A 23,612-nucleotide genomic window follows, 5' to 3' on the forward strand; every position below is an offset into this window, starting at 1 on the left:
ATTTTCAATAACACGACAATAATAATATTAAGAAGAAGAGAGCCAACATATAGTAAGCACGGCAGCATCACCCACCTAAGAGCAGCAGCCGATGCGTCTGCTTATATTCCCGTTTGAGTTCCTTCAAGGCCCTGTCAATGTTCTTACTGACTTTCTTGGCCTCCTTCTCGGCCTCCTTTTCTTCCACCACCAGTTTGTCCCAGTTCTTGTGTTTCTGGGCGCTGCTGGGAGTCTGGAGCAGCTGTAGCCTCCTCTTTCCTCCTCCTCCTCCTCCGTTCTGGATGAGCGCTCTGTCCGCGTCGCCACGGCGAAGCTCCCCGGCGTCCCCGGCGCGCAAAGGGGAGGTGGATGATGTCTTCCCGCTGTTCCCCCCAGAGTCCTCGTCGCGCTGCCTGGAGCCCCGGACGCACGACGGCATCATCATCATCCCGGGATCCGGAGGCTGGTGATCTGACTCCGAGTTAGCGTTGGAAATGGATCCACTGAGGTCCCCAAACAAGCGGGGACGCAGACTGTAACACAGCCCCATGATGTGGCCAGGCGCTCACTGCTGATGTTTGATCATAAATACACAACAAACGCTCTATTCCCAGTGATTTAGCGCATCATCACATGAGCTGATAGCACACGGTGCATTTCCCAGCCATGCGTAATCCCAAAATGATGCTCTTGTATTTACAAAATGTCATTTTGTGTTTTCGTACAGTCCAACCTACGCGCAATAGTCGGTGGATCACCTGACATCTGCCTGTGCTGACAGTGCAGGTCCACCTTACCGTAAAGAAACCAAAAGCCCAACCACACAAAACCAGTGGACACATATGGGGTCATCTAGGTGCCTTTTTGCTCATGCATTGGGTGATTTGTACCTCTAAAGCTCCGTTGAGGGTTCTGGATGGATCGTAGTCTAGACTATTTGAGCATGGAGATTGCTTTATGCTCCTGGGACCCTACAGATTCACTAATGAGACGTTTAATGAGCACACCTGAGGCATTCCGAGTGTGGAACAGCATAATAACACAAGAGAACCACTAACAATGCGATTGTAATAAGCGATACGTCTGATAGTCTAAGACATAATAAAAAATGAAACAAAAAGCATCAAAAACCGCCTTCACGTTACTGTAAAAATGAGTTTTCATAGTTTTACAAGAAAAATATATTTCAGTCTTTATTGCTAAATTAATTGGACGTTTGATTCAATGTTACTTGCCGTTTCTTTGTTATTATTAGTTTACTAAATACACAATTTTCATTTTTTGAAATATTTTTTATCATTTTAAAGAAAAAAACTTAAACATGAAAGCGTAACACTGTATTTTATATTAAACTGAAAGAAAAAAAAAATCACACCGAAAACGGCAAGTACATTTCACAGATAATGACAGAAACGGCAAGTAAAACATTAAACTTGATTTACAAAAGACTAAAATGATATTTTCTTGTAAAAGGTACTTTAATAATCTTATTTTATTTACGACTTCGAAAAATCCTTTTTACAATGTATTGTGACTTTTTGACGGTGCTTACACTCTTGTAATTTGTACAGTGAAAATATGTTTTAATGAAAACTTGTCAAATATGATGCACCTTTATATGCTTTAAAAACAGCCATTTGTGCAGTCTAGAAATACTGGTTTTATTAAAAGATTAGGTCGAATTAAAAACATCTCAGTCTGTGACTCACAACATGCTGTATTAATAATGTCTTTGGTTATAAAACTTTTAGATAAGAAAGTTATAGATCTGTACCTGTTATTACTAAATAATTTTGAGGAATTATGAATGGAGGAGAATGTGAGCATGATCTGTAATGTGTAAATGCACATAAATTAACACATATTTGAAACTCAAAAAATACTTTAATTTGTTCATCTTCAGTTCCATATGACCCCCAAATTGAATTTTATTTTCATTTTCATACATCTCGTATACAATTTCTAATGAAACTATTTCAGTATCTCCTCAGGATCTGCAAGTACAGTTTCTGAATATCATATTTTCTTCTTTTGTGAATTCTGTAGCACTTTCACACCAATCCTCAGGAACATCAACAAACTGCAAGAGAAACAAAGATCAAAACATAATGCATCTGTCCATGTTTTATGTCAATTATACCTAGATAACATATAAATATTTTATTGTTTGACTGCATGTGAACATTATGGACATCTGGGAAGTCTTTTGGAACAAAAAATGGAATAAATAAAAAATTTATATATAATAGCCTATATAAATAACCAATAGCTAAAATAAAATATTCCGAGTCCAGCTGGCATAATCTTCCAAGAACTCAAAAATCTCACTCCCATTAGAGCGGTCAGTGATCCAGAGGTGCCTACAAATATAAAAACAAATCCCATTCATGTCATATATGAGATTTGTTCATTTTAATATATTGTGTATATATATATATATCTTGTATATAACTTTTAGAAACAGTGACTTACCCAGTGAAACCCAGATATCTTTGACATCTGATAAGCACCAACAATGCTGCAATGCAGCCAGAGATAAAACTACCTGCAGCAGGAAGCAGGAACATGAGACATCTGACCATATTAGGAAGTTCCGGTAAAGTTCAGGTAAAGGTGCGTTAACAAAAAAAATAAAAAATTCAGCATTTGAATTAATACTGAAATATTTTAAACGTGTTTTACACATACTAGCCACTCCAAAACTAAAGCAGAATACTAAAGACGCATGAATGAGATCTTACCTGCTTTAGCATAACCAACAATACCTCCTATCGTTATTAGAGCCGCATAACCATAACCAAACCAGTCCACAGCCTGCACCTTTAACTAGACCTTAATAAAACAAAAACACCTGTTGGTTGCTAGAAAAAAAGCTAAATTATGTCCACTTTTGAACTTCCTGAAACACTGCACACAAGCAATCTTCAAAATCTTCAGAATAAATTCGTGACTGTGAGTCTGAAATGATTGTCTGCAATACTGGAGCACCGCAGGGAACGGTCTTGGCTCCATTTCTCTTTACACTCTATACTGCAGACTTCATGTTCAGCTCAGCAACCCGTCACCTGCAGAAGTTCTCTGACGACTCTGCCATCGTCGGCTTGATCACAGAGGATGATGATAAGGAGTACAGAGGACTGATTCAGAATTTTGTGGATTGGTGCCAGCGGAACTGCCTCCAACTAAATGCGGGGAAGACAAAAGAACTGGTGGTGGACTTCCGCAGGCACAAACACACTTCTTTCTCACCAGTGAACATTCAGGGAAAGGATATTGAGAGAGTGGACTCGTACAGTAAATACCTGGGTGTTCATCTGAACAGCAGACTGGATTGGAAAGACAACACCGACGCTATCTATAAAAAGGGACAGAGTAGACTCTTTTTGTTGAGGAGATTAAGGTCTTTTGGAGTTCAGGGAGCCCTATTAAAGACCTTTTTTGACTCAGTGGTGGCGTCAGCCATATTCTATGGAGTAGTCTGTTGGAGCAGTAGCATCTCTATTGCAGACAGGAAGAGATTGGACAAACTGATTAAGAAGCCCAGCTCAGTTCTGGGGATTTCTCTGGATACTGTACAGGAGGTGGGAGAAAGGAGGATGGTAGCTAAGTTATCATCATTGCTGGAGAATGAGTCTCACGTCCTGCATGAAACAGTTACATCTCTGAGCAGCTCCTTCAGCGATAGACTGTTACATCCAAAGTGTCTGAAGGAGCGATATCGAAGGTCTTTTCTCCCTGCTGCTATTAGACTGTACAATCAGAGCTGCTCCCGGTGAATCAGTCTCCATATTCCATACAGATGTATACTGTTATATAATGTTATAATATCTGAAATTGTATAATAATTACAATATCTTACATTTGATATTACAATACTATCTTACAATACCAGTTTTTGTCTTAGATTTGGGTGTAATAGCAACTGTGCAATAACACCATTTGAGACTACAACATTATCTTCATTATATCATTATTTCACATTAGAAGCAATCAAAACCAACAAAAGAGCAACAACATGCAAGTGGTATTACAAATCTTGGTTAGCCTAACGCAGTACACATAAATTTTTATTTTTTTATTTATTTATTTTTTATTAAAGAAAACAAGTAGGTAGAATATAGAAGAAACCTAGTGTTTTTATTTTTGTGGTTTTTTTTATAAGAAACAAGTAGATAGAATAGAAAAAATAAAGCTAATGTTAGTTTTACAAGAAACGATAGCAGTTAGAGAATAAATATGCAATTGATAGAAGGTCAAATGTGTGTGTTTTTTTTATAAAAAGAAGACGGATAGATAAAATAGAATTAGAGTGCTAGAGTTCGAGGGTCAAATAAAGATGGAAGAGATGAGTTTTTAGCCGTTTCTTGAAGATGGGTAAGGATTTGGCTGCTCGGATTGAGTTGGGCAGGTCATTCCACCAGATGGGAACAGTTAATGAAAAAGTCTGTGAAAGTGATTTTGTGCCTCTTTGGGATGGTACAATAATGCGTCGTTCACAATTTTCAAAATCACTGTGCAGGGTGAGTGAGCAACCTGTTTCCAACTTAGTAAAGCTGGTTTCACTCCATTTAATTCCTGCTCATTTTTATTTAACCTTTTGCAGTACCTCCACGTTTTGTGAATAAGATCCGGAATGCCACACTTTATCCAGGAGAAGATGCTCAGTTCACCTGCACCATCCAGAGCGCACCGAGTCCCAAGATAAGGTAGTCTCTCCATTTACACTATCATTTATGTTATTTCCATGTTTAAATAATGAGTCAAAATGGCCCAGAAGATCTGGGTGATTCATATTATAATATTCAAATCCAATTTTTTCCCTTGTGTATAACAAAATGAATTGAGTTCATGCAAAACTATGCCATTTCCCTGGACAGATGGTTTAAGGATGGTAAACTACTGACAGACCTGGAGAAGTTTCAAACATACAGTGAAGCGCGCAGTGGAGTGTTGGTTCTAGTTATCAAGAACCCTGGAGAACGAGACCTTGGACATTATGAGTGTGAGGTATGGAGATTGTTACTTTAGTCCTTTCAGTTCTTACTTTACTCCAACCCTAAGGAAATAAGCCTTATCATCATATTATTCATTTGCAGCTGTCGAACCGTCTGGGAAGTGCCAGGTGTGCGGCACAGCTGATCACTCCTGCTGTGGCAATGGGGAGAGAACGTAGAGCAGATCAGGCCATCAGTATAGAAGGTAAAAGAGATGTCTGTCAATACATATATGCCACCCAGCTAAAAATCATTCCCAGCCATCTATGACGACATTACTTACTTAAAACAAAAAATGCATTAAATTAGAAAAAAGTACATATCCTTATACAATATTTATTGGTTTTAATAAAGGGTCTACAAAACCATACTGGTTTTAGAAATAAGAAAATAAGAAAAGTATATTTTGTAAAGTGCATTCACTTATATTTAGAATTTAGGAATGTGTTTTTCATATTTGAGCATCATGTTTGTACCTCTTTGACAAGCAATGAATTGACTGAAATTTGATAACTGAAAATAATTTGATGTTTTTAAAAGATTTTTATTGTTTTTTCAAATAGTAACGGAACAAGAAACGAAAATACCGAAGAAAACCATAATTATGTAAGTCTCATACACACACACCTAAGCACAAATTGAATACACTACTATTCAAAAGTTAATAATTTTATTCAGTAAGGACGCATTACATTGATCAAAAATGACAGTAAGGCACTTAAATTGTTATACAATATTTCTAATTAAATGCTGTTCTTTTGAACTTCCTATTCATCACAGAATCCTGGAAAAAATATATTAGTTTCCAGAAAAATACTAAGCAGAACAACTGATTTCAAGCTTGATAATAAATAGGAAATGTTTCTTAAACAGCAAATCAACATATTAGAATGATTTAAAAAGTATTTCTTGTGCAACATGACTTTAAGCACATAGTATTTACAGATTTAAAAAGATTTGCGATTTACTGGAGTAATACTAATATATATATTAAATGTGTTTGAACTTTAACTACAAATTTTGTGTCAACCAAAATTTGCATGTGTAACAATTTGTATTGTTTTTTTGATCACATGGTTTGAAAAGTTTTGGTAAAAGCGAAATAAATTAGGACTGCCAAGGGTGTTCAGCAGATAAAAAAAAAAAAAACTTAAATAAAAATGTACGTCTTTAAGTTCTGCTTTACAAAATAAGAGTATATTTGGATGTGTGAATTATAAATCCGACTTCTTTCCAATTATAAACTGATTTCACATAACATTGATATTAAAGAAATGATAGTTAAAAAAAACAACTTTGTCTGTATGGTGTATGGTGAAAATCGTCGGACGCACAGTTGCTTTCAATATTGCACTCTCATTTATTCATTTCACTCTAGACATGCTTACCTATGTAAGTACACATCTTCACTGTATACATACGAAAGTATGTATACGCCAACACACACATAATTAAACATGTAGAATTGTACATATATATTTATATAGACCTATAAATTTACATGTACGCACATTTATAAAAGAGTGCACACAATGCACTCTTGCACACGCACGCACTCACACAAAACATAAAAATGTCATGCGTCTGTGGCTCAATGTTTGTCTCCTGTACGTGAACGCACGCACTCACAGACACAAACGTGGTTATATATCTCAAACATACTTCATATCCAAAAAGGTCTTTGAAAACAACACCATCCAGAGTAGGTCCCCATCCACAGTCCCTTCTGCCGACAGGGGTGACATCAAGCTGTACAGCGCAGTCAAAAACATGTATCAGCTTCATTTACAGGTACAGCCATAATCAAGGCACAAAGATCTACAAGTAGATTTTTTACTCTCTTTCAATAAAGTTGTACAGAATAATATAACATTATATAGTCTGTACAGGAAAGGAAACAAAAATAAGAAATGGATCGTTTCTATTTGTGGATGTTTCGCCATAATGTTCCCAAAACCAAACCGAGGCTTCAGCAATGTTCCCGTAGCCCCTCCTCCTCCTCATTTAAAAGGCTCCACCTCTTCAGAGCCTCTCCTCCTTGGATTCACATAAAAAGGGGCGTGGTAATCCCCGCCATTCTTGGACCTGTCCGCAGCCTTAAGTGGGACAGAAATTCATGATGTGATGCTACATTGTGTGTACATCTTCGTAAAGAAAACCGTCAGTCAAAACCTGATGGAAAAGTGCATTACTTCACTTTGCTTTCCCAGTGTTCGACAACCCTCGGCCCACCACCCCGTCCCCCGCAGGCGATCTTCAGTGTTCAGAAACAGAAAGAGCAGCAGAGAGCCCTGTAGGCCAGAAGATCAAGGTTCGGGGTGCGAGACTAGGACTCCTGGAGGTCACAAGGTGATGCGATCTTCTAATCTGGCAGGCGCCAGCACTCATTTTTTTTATTCATTTTTATTCATTTTTTTTTTTATTCGCCAGCACTCATTTTTTTTATTCATTTTTATTCATTTTTTTATTTGAATAAAAAATAAGGAGGTAGCCAGAGGCTTCATGGAATGGCAAAAACGAAGGCGATCCAAATAAAAACATGGGGGGGGGGGGGCCCAGTGAGCCTCTCCGCTCCGAATCATGAGTTAAAACACCAAAAAACCGAAGGGTGGTGCGCCAAACGTCAGTAGTATATTCGTCTGCGGTTTTGGCCTCGTGAGTTATGAGGGCAGGGGGAGTTTTGAGACACGTTTGTAAAGAGCTGAAGTGAGATCACAAGAGTTCGGTCTCCTGCAGGTATATTTTCTGGATGATGTCTCGGCAGCCGTTGAAGACCCGGCGGATGTTTTCCGTGTCCACTGCACATGTAAAATGGGGGTAACAGTAGTGAAGGCCGTCTCCGCTTTCTGTACTGATCCTCTGCGGAAAGACAGGGTGAAAATGAGGGATTTCAAATGTTTTCAAATACAGCCAGTTTTTGATGATTAATCAACTATTTTTTGTAGTTAGAAAAAATAAAGAAACTAAACATATATCTTAAATGGATTCTTCTGGAAATATGCGATAAACTTAACAGTTCAGTCAGAAGGGGGAAAAAAATAAGTATATGCCTTTTTAAAAGGCTAAACAAGGTTTAAATTACAGTGTCTTGAAGAAAACAACCAGACAATATTCCAACAAATCTCCACTGAAATTATATTTAGTGAGTCTTTAAGGTCTGAATTGAGCGTAATGAGATAAAAAGGTACATGAAATAAAGGCAAGACAACAATTTTGATTTTTAAACAATTTTAAACGATTTTCTCGTTTGGCTCTCAGCGAAGGCAGTCGCATTTTCTTCCTCTCCCTACCCTTATCTCCCCTGCTTGCCCTCTCTTCTTGTCCTTGTCTAACACTTAAGAGACTCTCTCTGCACTATTCTACAAAACCTAAATTATGGATCTGATCAACTGGTCTCTTAACGCAATTGACACCATCTTATCGACTAGAAGTTTGGGATCGGGAGAACCCAAGTGTCCTGCTGGGACTTTCGCAGCTGGCTACACGATGGACGCATGGGAGAGGTGGCCGGTCGTGTGTCTGGTGGCTCTTTCCGTGGAGGACATTGAAGACATCTACCTATTCGGAACCATGATAACTGGATTTCTGCTGATTGGATTAGGCTTTGCCCTGTTATCGGAGAATTCAGGAGACGGGAACAGCCGTCCAAAACCTCACAAGGCTGCCCGTCATGATTGAAGCAGTGGGCGGAGCGGTCGGCTCTGAGACAGAGACTATTAACCGCAATATGGATTCGATCACGACTAAGCTCTCGGCTTTGGAAAGGAAAATTGATGGACAAGGAGAACAGAATGGACAATGAGAATAGCTGTGAAATTTGAAGGCAGCTGTTCGCCCAAAGACCAAACAATCTTATCTCTTTTCGGCTTCCCAAAACAACAGACAGCTTGGCAAGGTTGCTCTGGAATCTAACTCCCCGGATGAATGCTGCAGGGAGACGCTCTTTCTTCCCTCCCCCCTCAACAGACACCTTGTGATTGTCGAGCGTTTGGGTTCCGGCCAAGGTCGTTTCCATGGCAATTGCTATGTCGCACCACAAATCTGCAGACTGAGACAACTTGTTTGGAATGCCAGCGCGGCGGATCTCTAGGCACACAAACTTACACATACACACACTCATACGCTCATACATACAGATATTCATTCACCTCCCATTACCCCCATCCAACGCCTTTGCCGCTTCTTCCCGTCAGTCCGATAAACGGGTTTGTGTTGGCGCTGTAATGGCTGCAGACCGGATGGCTGTTCGTCTGAACTGGATTACTCTCACCCTACTGCAAGTTGTGTGTTCCTGTATTGATTGTTCTCTATGCTGAGGTTTTTGTCTGTTCTCACACTGTACTCCCGTTTAGGAGCATAGTGTGAGGATTATTTTTTTCTCCTTTCTTTCCTCATGTTGTGCTGTATTCTTCTTCTCTATTGCATTTCGTTGCCTTGTACCTACATGTGCAATGACAATAAATTGAATCCAATCCAATCTTTCTTTTGCACGGTCTTTGCTGATTTTACTTAAAACTATATATATATATATATATATATATATATATATATATATATATATACACACTGTAACTAGTGTAATCGTTGTGATTAATAAATCCCAAATAATATTTCAATAATTTAATGCTGATGTGTTCTCATATATATATACACACACACACATATATATACAAACCCGATTCCAAAAAAGTTGGGATACTGTACAAATTGTGAATAAAAACAGAATGCAATGATGTGGAAGTTTCAAATTTCAATATTTTATTCAGAATACAACATAGATAACATATCAAATGTTTAAACTGAGAAAATTTATCATTTTAAGGGAAAAATAAGTTTATTTTAAATTTCATGGCATCAACACATCTCAAAAAAGTTGGGACAAGGCCAAGTTTACCACTGTGTGGCATCCCCTCTTCTTTTTATAACACTATGCAAACGTCTGGGGACTGAGGAGACAAGTTGCTCAAGTTTAGGAATAGGAATGTTGTCCCATTCTTGTCTAATACAGGCTTCTAGGTGCTCAACTGACTTTGGTCTTCTTTGTCACATCTTCCTCTTTATGATGCGCCAATTGTTTTCTATGGGTGAAAGATCTGGACTGCAAGCTGGCCATTTCAGTACCCGGATCCTCCTTCTACGCAGCCATGATGTTGTAATTGATGCAGTATGTGGTCTGGCATTGTCATGTTGGAAAATGCAAGGTCTTCCCTGAAAGAGACAACGTCTGGATGGGAGCATATGTTGTTCTAGAACTTGGATATACCTTTCAGCATTGATGGTGCCTTTCCAGATGTGTAAGCTGCCCATGCCACACGCACTCATGCAACCCCATACCATCAGAGATGCAGGCTTCTGAACTGAGCGCTGATAACAACTTGGGTTGTCCTTGTCCTCTTTAGTCCGGATGACATGGCGTCCCAATTTTCCAAAAAGAACTTCAAATTTTGATTCGTCTGACCACAGAACAGTTTTCCACTTTGCCACAGTCCATTTTAAATAAGCCTTGGCCCAGAGAAAACGCCTGCACTTCTGGATCGTGTTTAGATATGGCTTCTTTTTTGACCTATAGAGTTTTAGCTGGCAACGGCGAATGGCACGGTGGATTGTGTTTACCGACAATGTTTTATGGAAGTATTCCTGAGCCCATGTTGTGATTTCCATTACAGTAGCATTCCTGTATGTGATGCAGTGCCGTCTAAGGGCCCGAAGATCACGGGCATCCAGTATGGTTTTCCGGCCTTGACCCTTACGCACAGAGATTGTTCCAGATTCTCTGAATCTTTGGATGATATTATGCACTGTAGATGATGATAACTTCAAACTCTTTGCAATTTTTCTCTGAGAAACTCCTTTCTGATATTGCTCCACTATTTTTCGCCGCAGCATTGGGGGAATTGGTGATCCTCTTGCCATCTTGCCTTCTGAGAGACACTGCCACTCTGAGAGGCTCTTTTTATACCCAATCATGTTGCCAATTGACCTAATAAGTTGCAAATTGGTCCTCCAGCTGTTCCTTATATGTACATTTAACTTTTCTGGCCTCTTATTGCTACCTGTTCCAACTTTTTTGGAATGTGTAGCTCTCATGAAATCCAAAATGAGCCAATATTTGGCATGACATTTCAAAATGTCTCACTTTCAACATTTGATATGTTATCTATATTCTATTGTGAATAAAATATAAGTTTATGAGATTTGTAAATTATTGCATTCCTTTTTTATTCGTAATTTGTACAGTGTCCCAACTTTTTTTGGAATCGGGTTTGTATATACATACATACATATATATACGTATATACTGAAGAAAGAGGAGAGTAAAGGCAGAAACTCCCCAAAACAAGCAACAATTGGAATTGGCTGCATTAAAGGCTAGGAAAAGCACTTCAAAGGATGAGACCAAGAGTCTGGTGATGTCTATGGGTTCATCCCACTCATTGATGTGAGCATACGTATTGGGACAGTTGAACATAAGGCAGATATAAAAGATTAAAAGCTATTATTTAGTTGCAGATCCCTTGCACACAATCACAGCAGTGAGTCTGTGACCCATAGACATCACCAGACTCTTGGTCTCATCCTTTGAAGTGCTTTTCCCAGCCTTTAATGCAGCCAATCCCAATTGTTGCTTGTTTTGGGGAGTTTCTGCCTTTACTCTCCTCTCCAGCTGGTGAAATTCATGTTCAGTCGGATTTAAATCTGGAGATTGACTTGGGCAATCTAAGACTTTCCATTTCTTTGCCCTTATAAATTCCTTGACTGAACTGGCAGGTTGTTTTGGGTCATAGTCCTCATGCAATATGAAGAACTTCCCAATGAATCTGGTGGCATTTTCTTGAATATTGGTAGGCAAGATGGTTTTGTACCCTTTCAAATTCATTCTGCTACTGTCATCATACATTAAGTCATCAGTAAAGTTGAGAGGGCCTGTTCCAGAGGCAGCCATGCATGCCCATGCCATGACACCACCTCCACCATGCTTTACAGATGAGGCTGTATGCTTGGAATCATTGCAGTTCCCTTTTTTTCCTCCACATTTTTGCTTTCCCATTACTTAGATAAAGGTTCATCTTTGTCTCATCAGTCCATAACCAGTTCCAAAACTCTTCTGGCTCACCTTTGTGCTTTTTTGCAAACTCTAATCTTGCCTTTCTATTTTTGGTGCTGGTCAGAGGTTTGCATCTTGCTGTGTAGCATCTGTAATTCTGTGTCAAAGTCTCCTGAGGACAGTAGATTGTCAGAGCATCACCCCAGCTTTCTGGAAGTTGTTGGTGATTTTACAGACACGTCTTTTAGGATTCATTTTCACAGCTTTTATGATTTGTCTGTCATCAGCTACTGTTGTTTTCTCAGCCGATCAGGTCGTTGTTGGTTGCTGGTGGTTTCCAAACTCTTGATTTCTCCATGCCCTTTGTTTTTGCTATAGCTCTAACTGACTTCCTCTTTTCTTTTAGCATCCAAATTGCTTGCTTTTCTCTCAAAGTCAGCTCCCTCATCTTCATCCTGGTTTGTGTGTGTCATCATTGAATGCAAGAAGTAATGGATATAACTGATACGACACATTCCCTGCTTTTAATATCTGAAGAATTAATGCAACAGGACACAGCTGATCACTTAGAAAGACCTGTGAGGCAACTGTTCCAATACTTATGCTCACATCAGATAGAGGGATGAACTCTAAAAGTGCTGAACTTCTTAGCTGGTAAAACATCTGTGTTGAATCACCCAATAATAAAATGTGACATTCTGTAGTTTTGTCTAATATTCATATTTTAATCATATTTGTAAATGTCTTGGCTCCACAGCCAACAGAGCAATTTTGTCTTTACTGTTCCAATACTTATGGAGGGCAATGTATATCTAAATAAATACATATATAAATCAACAGGGTTTTCCTCCATTTCATAACGGAAAAGGAAAATCACAACGGTCTAAAATCGGACTGTTTCATCTGTGTATTACAAAATGAAAATACTAACCAAAAATTTGTCACGAATGAAATACTTGGCTTTTGTCACTCTGGGGTCTTCAGCGGGTTCAGGAGTTACTGAAAGATAGAAAAGACTCGACAGATTAATATACAGAGAAGCTGACACTGACCTGCACATGAATCCAGTTCACAATATGAAATCATTTTGAATTTGACAGATCTGAATCTCCAGTTCAACTCACACAAATATAGTGCACAAGTCATGTGGACAACTTTTATGATACATTTATTGAGCTTGTGCACCTTTTCATGACAGTATTTTCATATTTCCTTTAACCAACAAATAGATCATGTCCATTATTTGCCAACTAACAGCTAAAACTTTAGTACTACAGTATTTGAGAACTACTGGATCTTGATCAGTGTGTGTCTGGGTGAAAAGCCTAACCTTTATCGGGTAAGGTGTAAGAAGCATATTCAGGGAAATAATCTTCAATTTTGAATTTCCCAGCTAATACTTTCTCTGCCAGCATGTCTTGTTTGTTTAGGAACAATATGACAGAAATTGTCCGTAACCATCTGTGAAAAGAAGAAATAAAGACACTCAGAGACGGGGGTCAGTAAAGCCTGCACTTACACTTATAAGCAAGTTATATATTACGAATAAGAAAGCAAAGGCATCACCTGTTGTTCCAGATACTGCGAAAAAGAGCAAGTGCTTCCTGTAGCCTGTTCGTGTTGTTGTCTTCCCTTAAGACCATGTTATAACTGCTGCTCGCGACCACAAAGATGATCGCGGTGACGTCTGCAAATCAGCACAACATGTGTGTTTTATTATTTTCTGATGTTTAAATGTACATAAAGAAATAGCTCATCCAAACATTGAAAACCCTGGTATTTTTTCACCCTAATGTCATTCTTAGTCACAAAAAAGATATTTTGAAGAATGCTGGTAACCAAACAGCTGACGGTAGCTATAGTACAGAAAGAATATTATTGAAGACAACGGCTACCAGCAACTGTTTGGTTCAAAATATCTTCTTTTGTGCTCAACAGAAGAAATAAACTCATACAGGTTTGGAACAACATGAGGGTAAATAAGTCATGACAGAATTTTCATTTTTGGGTGAAATATCACTTTAAAGTATATAAAATGAAACTGTTGAAGAGCAAACATTAAACTAGTTTAACATGCACGTGTCTCACAAGCATTCATTCACACACTCAATTTACCATTAAAACACTGAATCCATTTTCTCCTTTCATCTCTCTGACCTCCCACATCAAACATACTGAAAGAGAAGAACACAGATATGAAGCTGTAGGATGAGAAATGCGTTCATCTTGTGGACAAATGAACACGACACCTCCAAACAGGTAATATCCACTGCACAATCTTTAATACATTTCTCAGAAGTGGACTCACTGAAAGTTGACTTTGTCCACTTGAAATCGCGTCTCAAAAATCCCTGATGTTAACACTCTGCAGTGAAGCAAGTCCTGAATGAAGAAAGATTGAGAAAAAGTGTGTTCATTTCTGCAAAATAGCTTTCTCGCATGAAGTTTCTCATCTAGAAAAAGCTGAAAAAGTACCTGGTCTGTTGGAGTATAGTCGCTTTGTCTTACTGCATCAATCCGGTCAAGAAAGCTACAAAGACACAAATAAAGAAAAGCATGAAGAAAAAGCAAATCATTTTACACATTTAGTCATTACATTTCATTGTGTCTCAAGTGTGACTATTACTTTCATAATCTCAAACGGTACTAAAATAGCAGAAACCATCAACGAAGAAACAACGCCCTTTGAAGGTCTAGATATACCTGTTGCTGTATCAAATATATTCACAGGACCTGATCTACTCATTGGACCTGAAAGAGAACCGAACCCCTGAAAGCAGGCCTACAGCAAGTATGCAGCTGAAGTATGTTAGATAACAAGCCCATATCTTTCTCTTACTTCCCTGCAGAAAGGCAGAATATTAGCCCAACACTCTGTGACCATCATGCAGGGCTCGCAAAATTTCTAAATCCCTGGTAGCCCTTCGGGCAGGTACTCTTCAGATTTTGGTAGCCCGAAAATTCATTTAACTAGCCCAAATAAAATAAAGGCCATAAATGTCAATCAAAAACATTTTCACTACACAAATATCAGCGAATATCAAGGAAAGAGTTTTATTTTTCTATTTACAAGGTATCTGCAGAATTCTTAATTTAAGACAATTTGAAAAATTATTTCTTATACCATTTAACGTATTTAAAACGGTCTAAGGCCTTAAAAACTCTTCAGTTTAGTTGTATCAAATTCAAGGACCCGTGGGAGCAATGTTCCCTCTAATTTTTTGTTTTTTGCTGAGCAAAACTTTTCTCTATTGGGCGGACATTTCAGGCACCTGAGGAAAAACATTCTTTCTACCAGACCTGTACAGCACGCACACAAAAAAGTGTGTAACTTTTAACTTTAATGTGGTATTTATATTTGATTTGACCCTTGATGTAACTAAATGATGTACATTTTAGGTTACATGAGAAAACATTTTTACTGTACAATACACTGCAGTTCAAAAGTGCTCATCAAGGCTGTATCTATTTGATAAAAATACTGAATATTATTTCACAAAATATTATTGCAATTTAAAATAAATTTTTCTATTTTAATATACTTTAAAATTGTATTAATTCCTGTGAAGCCAAGCAGTATTTTCAATGTCACATGATCCTTAAGAAATCATTCTAATATGCTGATTTTTAATCAATGTTGGAAACGGCTGTACTGCTTTTTTTTTTTTATACTGTATTTTTTGGGACCCGTGATATTTAAAAAGAAAAGTGTTTAGTCAAAATAGAGATTTTGTGTTAAAATATAAGCTATTCAAAAGTTTGGGGTCAGAATTTTTTTTTCTTTTTTAAAGATACTTTTAAAAAGTTTAAAGAAAGTTCAATAAACTTTCTGCAGCAAGGATGTGTTAAATGGATAAAACTTGATGGTAAAGACTTGAATTGTTAGAAAATATTTATATTTTGAATAAATGCTGTTCTTTTAAACTTTTTATTAATCAAAGAAAAAAGTAGCACAGGTTCCAAATAAATATGAAGCAGCACAACAGTTTCAACACTGATAATAAAGCAGTATATTAGAATGATTTCTGAAGGATCGTGTGACACTGAAGACTGCAGTAATGATGCTGAAAATTCAGCTTTGATCACAGGAATAAATACTATTTTAAAGTATAGGTATTAAAATAGGAAACCAATATTAGAAATTGCAACAATATTTCACTATATCACTGTTTTTTTCTGTATTTTTTAAATGAATACAGCCTTGATGAGCAAGAGACTCAAAGTCAAAGACTCAAAAACAAGATCAATTATTTATCAGGTTTATAATATAGCCCTAACATAATATATTATCAAAACAAACTATTTAAACTGATAGAATAGAATACAAACTAAAGCAAAACTTAAGCTGAGATCTGCAAGTTAAATATAAAAAAAACGTGAACATATGAATTCTTCTATAGCTGTCTAAACATCGTTATGAAGTACAGTTTGTACAATATTCTTGTGTGTGACTTTACATGTCTTTGTTACTGTTCTCTGGCCATCCTCCGCTATTTCCAGCACATAATCAAGCCACTCTTCTTTAATACATGAGGACGTTTTATATCACATGTCATTGCTTTTGCGTTGTCTCTCGTTTTGAGCGCACCGCAACCATTGAAGTATTCAGTTTCTACAGCGACTCATTTGGTGCACATTGTTCTCTTTCTATGAAACCGGTTCTAACGCTGTCGTGACATCAGCTCTATAGCGGTTTGCCTGAGCATTGCTATTCCTTACATTTTACTGTGGCATTCAATCAAATGGCTTCCCAACTCATTTTTGTTTTTCATTTTGTTGCACATTATTTCTTCTGCTTTTTTTTTTTTGCTTCCGGCTTTGCTACTGTTCGGACGCTCTTGCTCTTGCTCTGCGCTTTGCTCCCTATTTTTGCACTTTTCTCAGATCTCTCTAAGATTTTAACTTCAGCAGATCAGCACAGTGCTCAGACAACACATTTTTTGGGGAAAATTAAGACTCTTTCCCAGCAGTTTACATTCCAGAGACGGAAAAACACAGCTGTCTACATTCAAACAGACGAGAGAAAATGCCTCTCGTGGAATCTACTTGCTGCAGAAACTGCCACAGACTTCTACAAAGGATTGTGGTTCTTGAAACAGTTACTTGCTGGACTTCCAAATCAGGTGGAACACACAGCAGATGGTCATCACGGACCCCCTCAGCATACAGCCAGTGAGTCCTGTGAATCTAGTGAATCTCAACAGTTTATACAAAGTGTAGAGGAAAAAGTCGAAACAGATCGACAGACAAATCGATGGCACAAACAGGGAGTGAGACCCAAAGGCAATCAAGACATCAGATTATCACGAGTATCTCGTATTGCTGCTGTAGCATCCTCTATCCCAGATACGGCTATGACAAGACTTGTAAACACTGGTATCCTACCACCCCCTATACATCTTGAGAACAGATTTGAAGCATTAATGAATGTGGGTGAGGAATCCGCAAATGTGACTAAACACAGATCGAATCAGCCAGCATCTAACATCGCTACTAACAGGCGCTCAAGGTCGAGCAGACAGCGGCTTTCAGCTCAGAGCGGAGCCGAGCCCAGGACTCTGATAGTGGGTGACGCTATTATCAGAAACATCAGTAGCAGTACTACAACTACATACTGCTTTCCTCAAGCAACCGTCTCTGATGTGAACAAAGAACTTCGGAACATTCTGATGAAGCACAAGACTGCAAATCGAGTCATCATCCATGTGGGGAAGAATGATATTCGGTAGGAGCAGTCAGAACTCCTTAAGAAGGATTTCAGTGAACTCTTTGAAACTCTTCAAAGTCTTGAAGTTCAGTCGTTCATCAGTGGACCACTCCCAGCAAGGGGAACTAACATGTTTTCACGGTTGCTTGGGCTAAATACATGGCTACAAAGAACCTGCAGTATAAAAGGTGTCAACTTCATCGACAACTTCAATCTTTTCTGGGGCCACAGACAACTGTTTAAACTGGATGGCCTCCACCCAAACAGACTCGGTGCAAGAGTGGTAAAGGACAATATCTATTTCTCCCTCCGTCATCCTTCAGCAGTGTGTGCCAATCTACTCACACCTGGACAGAATATAAGTGACCACAGGACTTCATGCCAGCTTTTGAGTCAACATGTGGTTGACACATCCCACAAGGATACTGATGACACCACGCAGCCACAACAAGCACTGCTCATGGACATCCCAGCTGAGCCCTGCCCACAGAGCTCATCACATGCAGACTGTGACGTATTACAACAGCTCCAAGACTCAGCACCCAAGGACGACTTTCTGGAAAACAGCCAGGGAAGCCAGGACAACATCTCACAGCCACCGGTAACACCAGAGCCAGAGCCCTGCTCACCAGATACACTATCCCTCTCCCCTGCATCTCCACTTCTAAGCTTCTCACAGAAAATGGAGGAACTGGTGTATGCTGGACCAAACTCTCCCACTCTTTCGCTGCAAGCCCCCAGATATCAACTAAAAAACGGCGGGCCCCACAACCACCAAAGACTGCAGACCCAGCTCACCCTCCTCCTCCTGCGAGAGCTCTCCGGCCGCTGCCACAATGCCAGGGCCCAAACCCCTCTCCATCTGGTGTAGGTGAACCAAAAACAACTGATAACAGCTCTCAGTGATATGTGTCGGGTCCCCGCTATATTAGCCACAACATTCACAAATGTTTACACAAAAAGCGGGAACCCAGTGTGCCTGTAGCCTCCTCTATTTCTGTTTTATCACGCGATAGAAAGTCTAAGGCCTTCTCAAGCCGTACGGCTGACCCATCTAACCTGCGGCCTATAATGCATCAATCTAAGATTGCTGTAGAGACAAAATGTCATTCCATCAAGTTAGCATTTTTAAACATTCGCTCACTTAAAAATAAATCATTTCTGATCAACGATTTAATAACCACAAACAACCTGGATTTTATGTTTCTAAATGAAACATGGTTAGAAGACAGTTGCAGTGCAACAGTCCTCAATGAAACAGCCCCTCCTAACCTTAATTTTATAAGTGTCTGCAGGACTGTTAGGAGAGGTGGAGGTGTAGCTGCTCTGTTTAAAGACGTTTATCAGTGCAAGCAAATGTCATTTGGTCAGTATTTGTCTTTTGAACACCTAGGTATTGTGCTGAAAGATGCTCCACGCACCCTGTTTATCATTATTTACAGGCCTCCAAAATATTCTCCAGCCTTTGTTGATGAGTTCAGTGAACTGTTATCAATGATTTCCTTAGAGTTTGATTGTTTTGTTATTGCAGGGGATTTTAATATTCACATAGATACTGCAGAAATCAAAACTACAAAATAAATTATAACTGTTTTAAACACTTTTGACTCATCAGTAGAGGTCTAAACATCTCATCCATTGTAATTAAAGATGTAGCACTGATCACTTCTGTATTTTCTTTGATATATAGATCTCAGTCACCACTGAATCTAGATCTGTCTCTATCAGAAAGAGATGCATTAACGAGAACACTAGTGCGCTATTCATGAAGGCAATATCATTAGCACCAAGCATTTCTGCAGACCCTGTTGATCTTCTCCTGGAGTCATTTAACTCAAAAGTTAAGAAAGCTATTGATGATATTGCTCCGATAAAGGTCAGCAAGAAGACTGGCAGACAAAAATCACTTTGGAGAAAATCAACAGCAGTTCAGAGCATAAAAAGACAATGCAGAAAAGCTGAGCGGATGTGGCGGAAGACGAAACTCGAAATTCACTATAGCATCTATAAAGACAGCCTTCATGCTTTCAATGTGGAACTAGCCACAGCTAGACAGACTTTCTTTTCAAACCTTATAAACAGTAACTTAAACAACACTCGCACTCTTTTTGCGACTGTTGAGAGACTGACAAACCCCCCCAAGTCAGATTCCCAGTGAAATGCTCTCCGACAGCAAATGCAATGAGTTTGCTTCCTTCTTTTCTGAGAAGATCAATAATATCAGAAAGGAGATTGGCACATCCTCAAGTTATGCAGAGGTCACACAGATTCGACCGCAATTTCAAAAAGAAGTGACTATGTGTGTTTTAAAAAAAATTTATAACAAAATTTTGGAAGGAATAGTACAGCACCTTAAATCTTCAACCTGCTATCTTGACACACTTCCCACATCCTTTTTCAAAAATGTGCTTAACTGTTTAGAAGCTGATCTCTTAGAAGTGGTGAACGCCTCACTTCTTTCTGGGACTTTTCCAAAAAAAGTTTTAAAACTGCAGTTGTTAAGCCCTTTCTGAAAAAGCGCAATCTTGATAACACCATGTTGAGCAACTATAGACCCATATCAAATCTTCCTTTCATATGTAAGATTATTGAAAAGGTAGTTTTTAATCATTTACATTTATTCATTTAGCTGACGCTTTTATCCAAAGCGACTTACAATTGCTATATATGTCAGAGGTCGCACGCCTCTGGAGCAACTAGGGGTTAAGTGTCTTGCTCAGGGACACATTGGTGTCTCACAGTGGATTCGAACCCGGGTCTCTCACACCAAAGCAGTGTTAATTTTGGCAGGCATTTTTGATTTAGTCTTAGTCTTTATCTTGAGACGAAAATGCTTAATAGTCTTAGTCACATTTTAGTCATTTGAGTCTATCATAGTTTTAGTCTAGTTTTAGTCATTTGAGTCTATCATAGTTTTAGTCTAGTTTTAGTCATTTGAGTCTTTCATAGTTTTAGTCTAGTTTTAGTCGACTAACTTTTGTCAACTTTTAGTCAAACTGCAGTTACCAACATTTATTTTGGAAGCTATTTTATATGTAGTATTCAAACAAAAATAGTCATCAATTCTTCTCTCTTTAGACCAAATCAATTAAGCTTAGTTATGAGAAATTTGAATCAAGGATTGAATTTGGAAAAACTGGAATAAATTTTCATTTTTTGGTAGAAATATAAATTAAACTAATTTTTCAGATACAGTAGGTTTACTTAACAAGTATACATTTATTTAACATCTTTTGTTGGTTAACATTTATGACAGATAATTAGGAATGCTGTCCATTTAAGACGGAAGGTATGTATGTAATAGCCTACTGATATACATTCAGTTTCACCCACCTGTTTAAGCGCACTTAAACCACGACTGTATTTCCGTGAGATACTCTACATGAGAGACATGTGGACTGCTGTGTGTGTATTTGAGCGCTGAGAACTGATCGCGCGCTGTATGAGAACTGAAGAAGTGGAGCGCGCGCGAGAGAGAGCACTTCTATCAGCGCGTTTCCGCCTATCGCACCTTCACTGACTTTAAGTTAATCGACAATGAATTGTGACTCCCGGGAAAAACGGGACGTCTGGTCACCCACTCCCTAACCCTTCGGTTGCTGAGGCCATTGTTTTAGATCGCTATAGTTCGCGTTTTGGTAACCTATCCGTCCACTGCGGCTGCCATACTGAGACTAGATATGCAAACGCCCCTTATCCAATGATGGAGACGCACATTTTGAAAGACAAGTCAGTTAACTTAGCCTATAGGATGTATTTTGAATGTCCGGTAGTCCTCAAATAACATTTTAGTCCCGTCTCCTCTTGTTAACGAAGACGCGCATAAATTTCGTCATAGTTTTTATCATCAGATATTAGTTTTAGCTCGTCAACGTCTCGTCTTAGTCACAGAAAAAAGGTTCGTTGACGAATATTTTTCGTCGTCGTCTTAGTCAACGAAATTAACACTGCACCAAAGGCATGTGTCTTATCCACTGCGCCATCACCACCCAATCAGCTGAACAACTACTTAAACTCAAATGGATACCTGGACAATTTTCAATCTGGTTTCCGAGCACATCACAGCACAGAGACAGCACTCATTAAGATAATAAATGATATTCGCTTCAATTCTGATTCTGGCTAAATATCAGTGCTGGTACTACTAGATCTTAGTGCTGCATTTGACACTGTCGATCATAACATACTTCTAGAGAGACTGGAAAACTGGATCGGGCTTTCTGGGATGGCACTCAAATGGTTCAGGTCATACTTAGAAGGGAGAGGTTATTATGTGAGTATAGGAGAGCATAAGTCTAAGTGGACGGCCATGACATGTGGAGTCCCACAAGGCTCAATTCTTGCACCGCTCTTGTTTAGCCTGTATATGCTCCCACTAAGTCAGATAATGAGGAAGAACCAAATTGCCTATCACAGCTATGCTGATGATACCCAGATTTACCTAGCCTTATCTCCAAATGACTACAGCCCCATTGACTCCCTCTGCCAATGCATTGATGAAATTAACAGTTGGATGTGCCAGAACTTTCTTCAGTTAAACAAGGAGAAAACTGAAGTCATTGCATTTGGAAACAAAGATGAAGTACCACCAAATAAACAGAACCACTAAACAGTTATGTAACAGTTATGATAATAGCTTGGATGTTTGTTTGCACTATCAACAGAGGAAGACATTAAGCTTTCGTCTACTTCTTGAATACAAGACCTTTTTTGGGAGCAGCAACTTAAGCAATAAGCAAAACAAAACCAAAAGTCCCCATCATAACATAGACACCAAGGTAATTGTATGATTAAACTTATACTTACTAATGCGCACAGTCGATTAGTTGATATTCGTTGGAGCGTTCATAACACGCCTTAACGCCTTCATCATCCCAGAGCTTCTTCGCATGATCGAAAAACTCCTGTGGAGACAACAAGCATCTTTAAAACAACAATTTCTTACAAATGTAGAGCATCTGCATGCCAAAATGACTGAATTTCAATAACATTAGCATTCATTTCGCCTCTTCATTTAATTTAAGACATATTTCTTGAACTGATACCACTACATCCTTGCAGCTACATTCATAAAATGTGTTTTGGTTAAAAGCCTTTTGGCTGTTCTGGAAATAGACTGACTGATCACACCGGCCCGCCGCTGCTCCGAGCACATCTCATCATGCAAGCATTCAAACGCTAGTTTCATTTCCTACTTGTTTGCTACTTTACATAATGTACTGAAATATGTATTCTTTTTTAGCTTCATTAGCTGTTACAGACATGTACTTTTTAGAACTTATGACCACATGTTGTTAGAAAAATTGTAATATTTCTTGAACCGCTGTAAAATACAGTTTTAAGAAAGGTACAAAGCTGTCACTGGGACGGTACCCTAAAGGTACAAGAGCTAAAATGTAAAAAGTGGAACAAATCCAAGATTTCATCACGTTCACCAATGGATCCTCAGCAGTGAATGGGTGCCGTCCAAACAGCTGATAAAAACTTCACAAAAATCCACACGACTCTTTTAAACCATAACTTCTGGCCAAAATACAGACATATTTTTGTTTAGAACTGTTGTAAACGGTGCTTGATCGGTGCACATTTCTCTTATTATTAATTTGAAACAACTTTTTCCCTGAAGAAAGCGATATCATGGATAAACGACTCATATTTTAGCTGGAAGCAATGATTTGACGTTAAATGCATCTTAATGATGTCTTTGTTTATTACAAACATGCAGCTTTTCATTCTCAAGATGTTAAATTCTGGACTGAAGAGGTGTGGATTACTTGTGATGTTTTTATCAGCTGTTTGGACTCTCATTCTGACGGCACCCATTCACTGCAGAGCATCCATTGGTGAGCAAGTGATGTAATGCTAAATGATGAATAAAACTCATCTA

The 23,612-nt window shown here is 38.6% G+C and overlaps 2 protein-coding genes across 3 annotated transcripts in view; both read right to left on the reverse strand.

Annotated features, from left to right (window-relative positions):
• The window catches only part of LOC306863323 (guanine nucleotide-binding protein G(olf) subunit alpha), a 29,471-nt gene extending 28,716 nt beyond the window's left edge, over positions 1–755 (reverse strand). Inside the window, exon 1 of the mRNA XM_079406579.1 lies at positions 76–755. Coding sequence (XP_079262705.1) covers positions 76–529 — 454 coding nt within the window. The 5' untranslated portion in view covers positions 530–755. The remainder of the gene's footprint in view (positions 1–75) is intronic.
• Positions 756–5,630: 4,875 nt separating this feature from the next.
• LOC306863324 (guanine nucleotide-binding protein G(s) subunit alpha-like) overlaps positions 5,631–23,612 on the reverse strand; it is a 35,172-nt gene continuing 17,190 nt past the window's right edge. For both annotated transcript variants that reach the window (XM_079406581.1, XM_079406582.1), the window contains exons 6-13: positions 22,532–22,629; positions 14,494–14,548; positions 14,327–14,400; positions 14,134–14,192; positions 13,585–13,705; positions 13,349–13,479; positions 12,950–13,017; positions 5,631–7,832 (exon numbers count right to left, since the gene is read on the reverse strand). In XM_079406581.1, coding sequence (XP_079262707.1) covers positions 7,686–7,832; positions 12,950–13,017; positions 13,349–13,479; positions 13,585–13,705; positions 14,134–14,192; positions 14,327–14,400; positions 14,494–14,548; positions 22,532–22,629 — 753 coding nt within the window. In that variant the 3' untranslated portion in view covers positions 5,631–7,685. The remainder of the gene's footprint in view (positions 7,833–12,949; positions 13,018–13,348; positions 13,480–13,584; positions 13,706–14,133; positions 14,193–14,326; positions 14,401–14,493; positions 14,549–22,531; positions 22,630–23,612) is intronic.

This window comes from Barbus barbus, assembly GCF_936440315.1.
Source record: "Barbus barbus genome assembly, chromosome: 44".
NCBI lineage: Eukaryota > Metazoa > Chordata > Actinopteri > Cypriniformes > Cyprinidae > Barbus > Barbus barbus.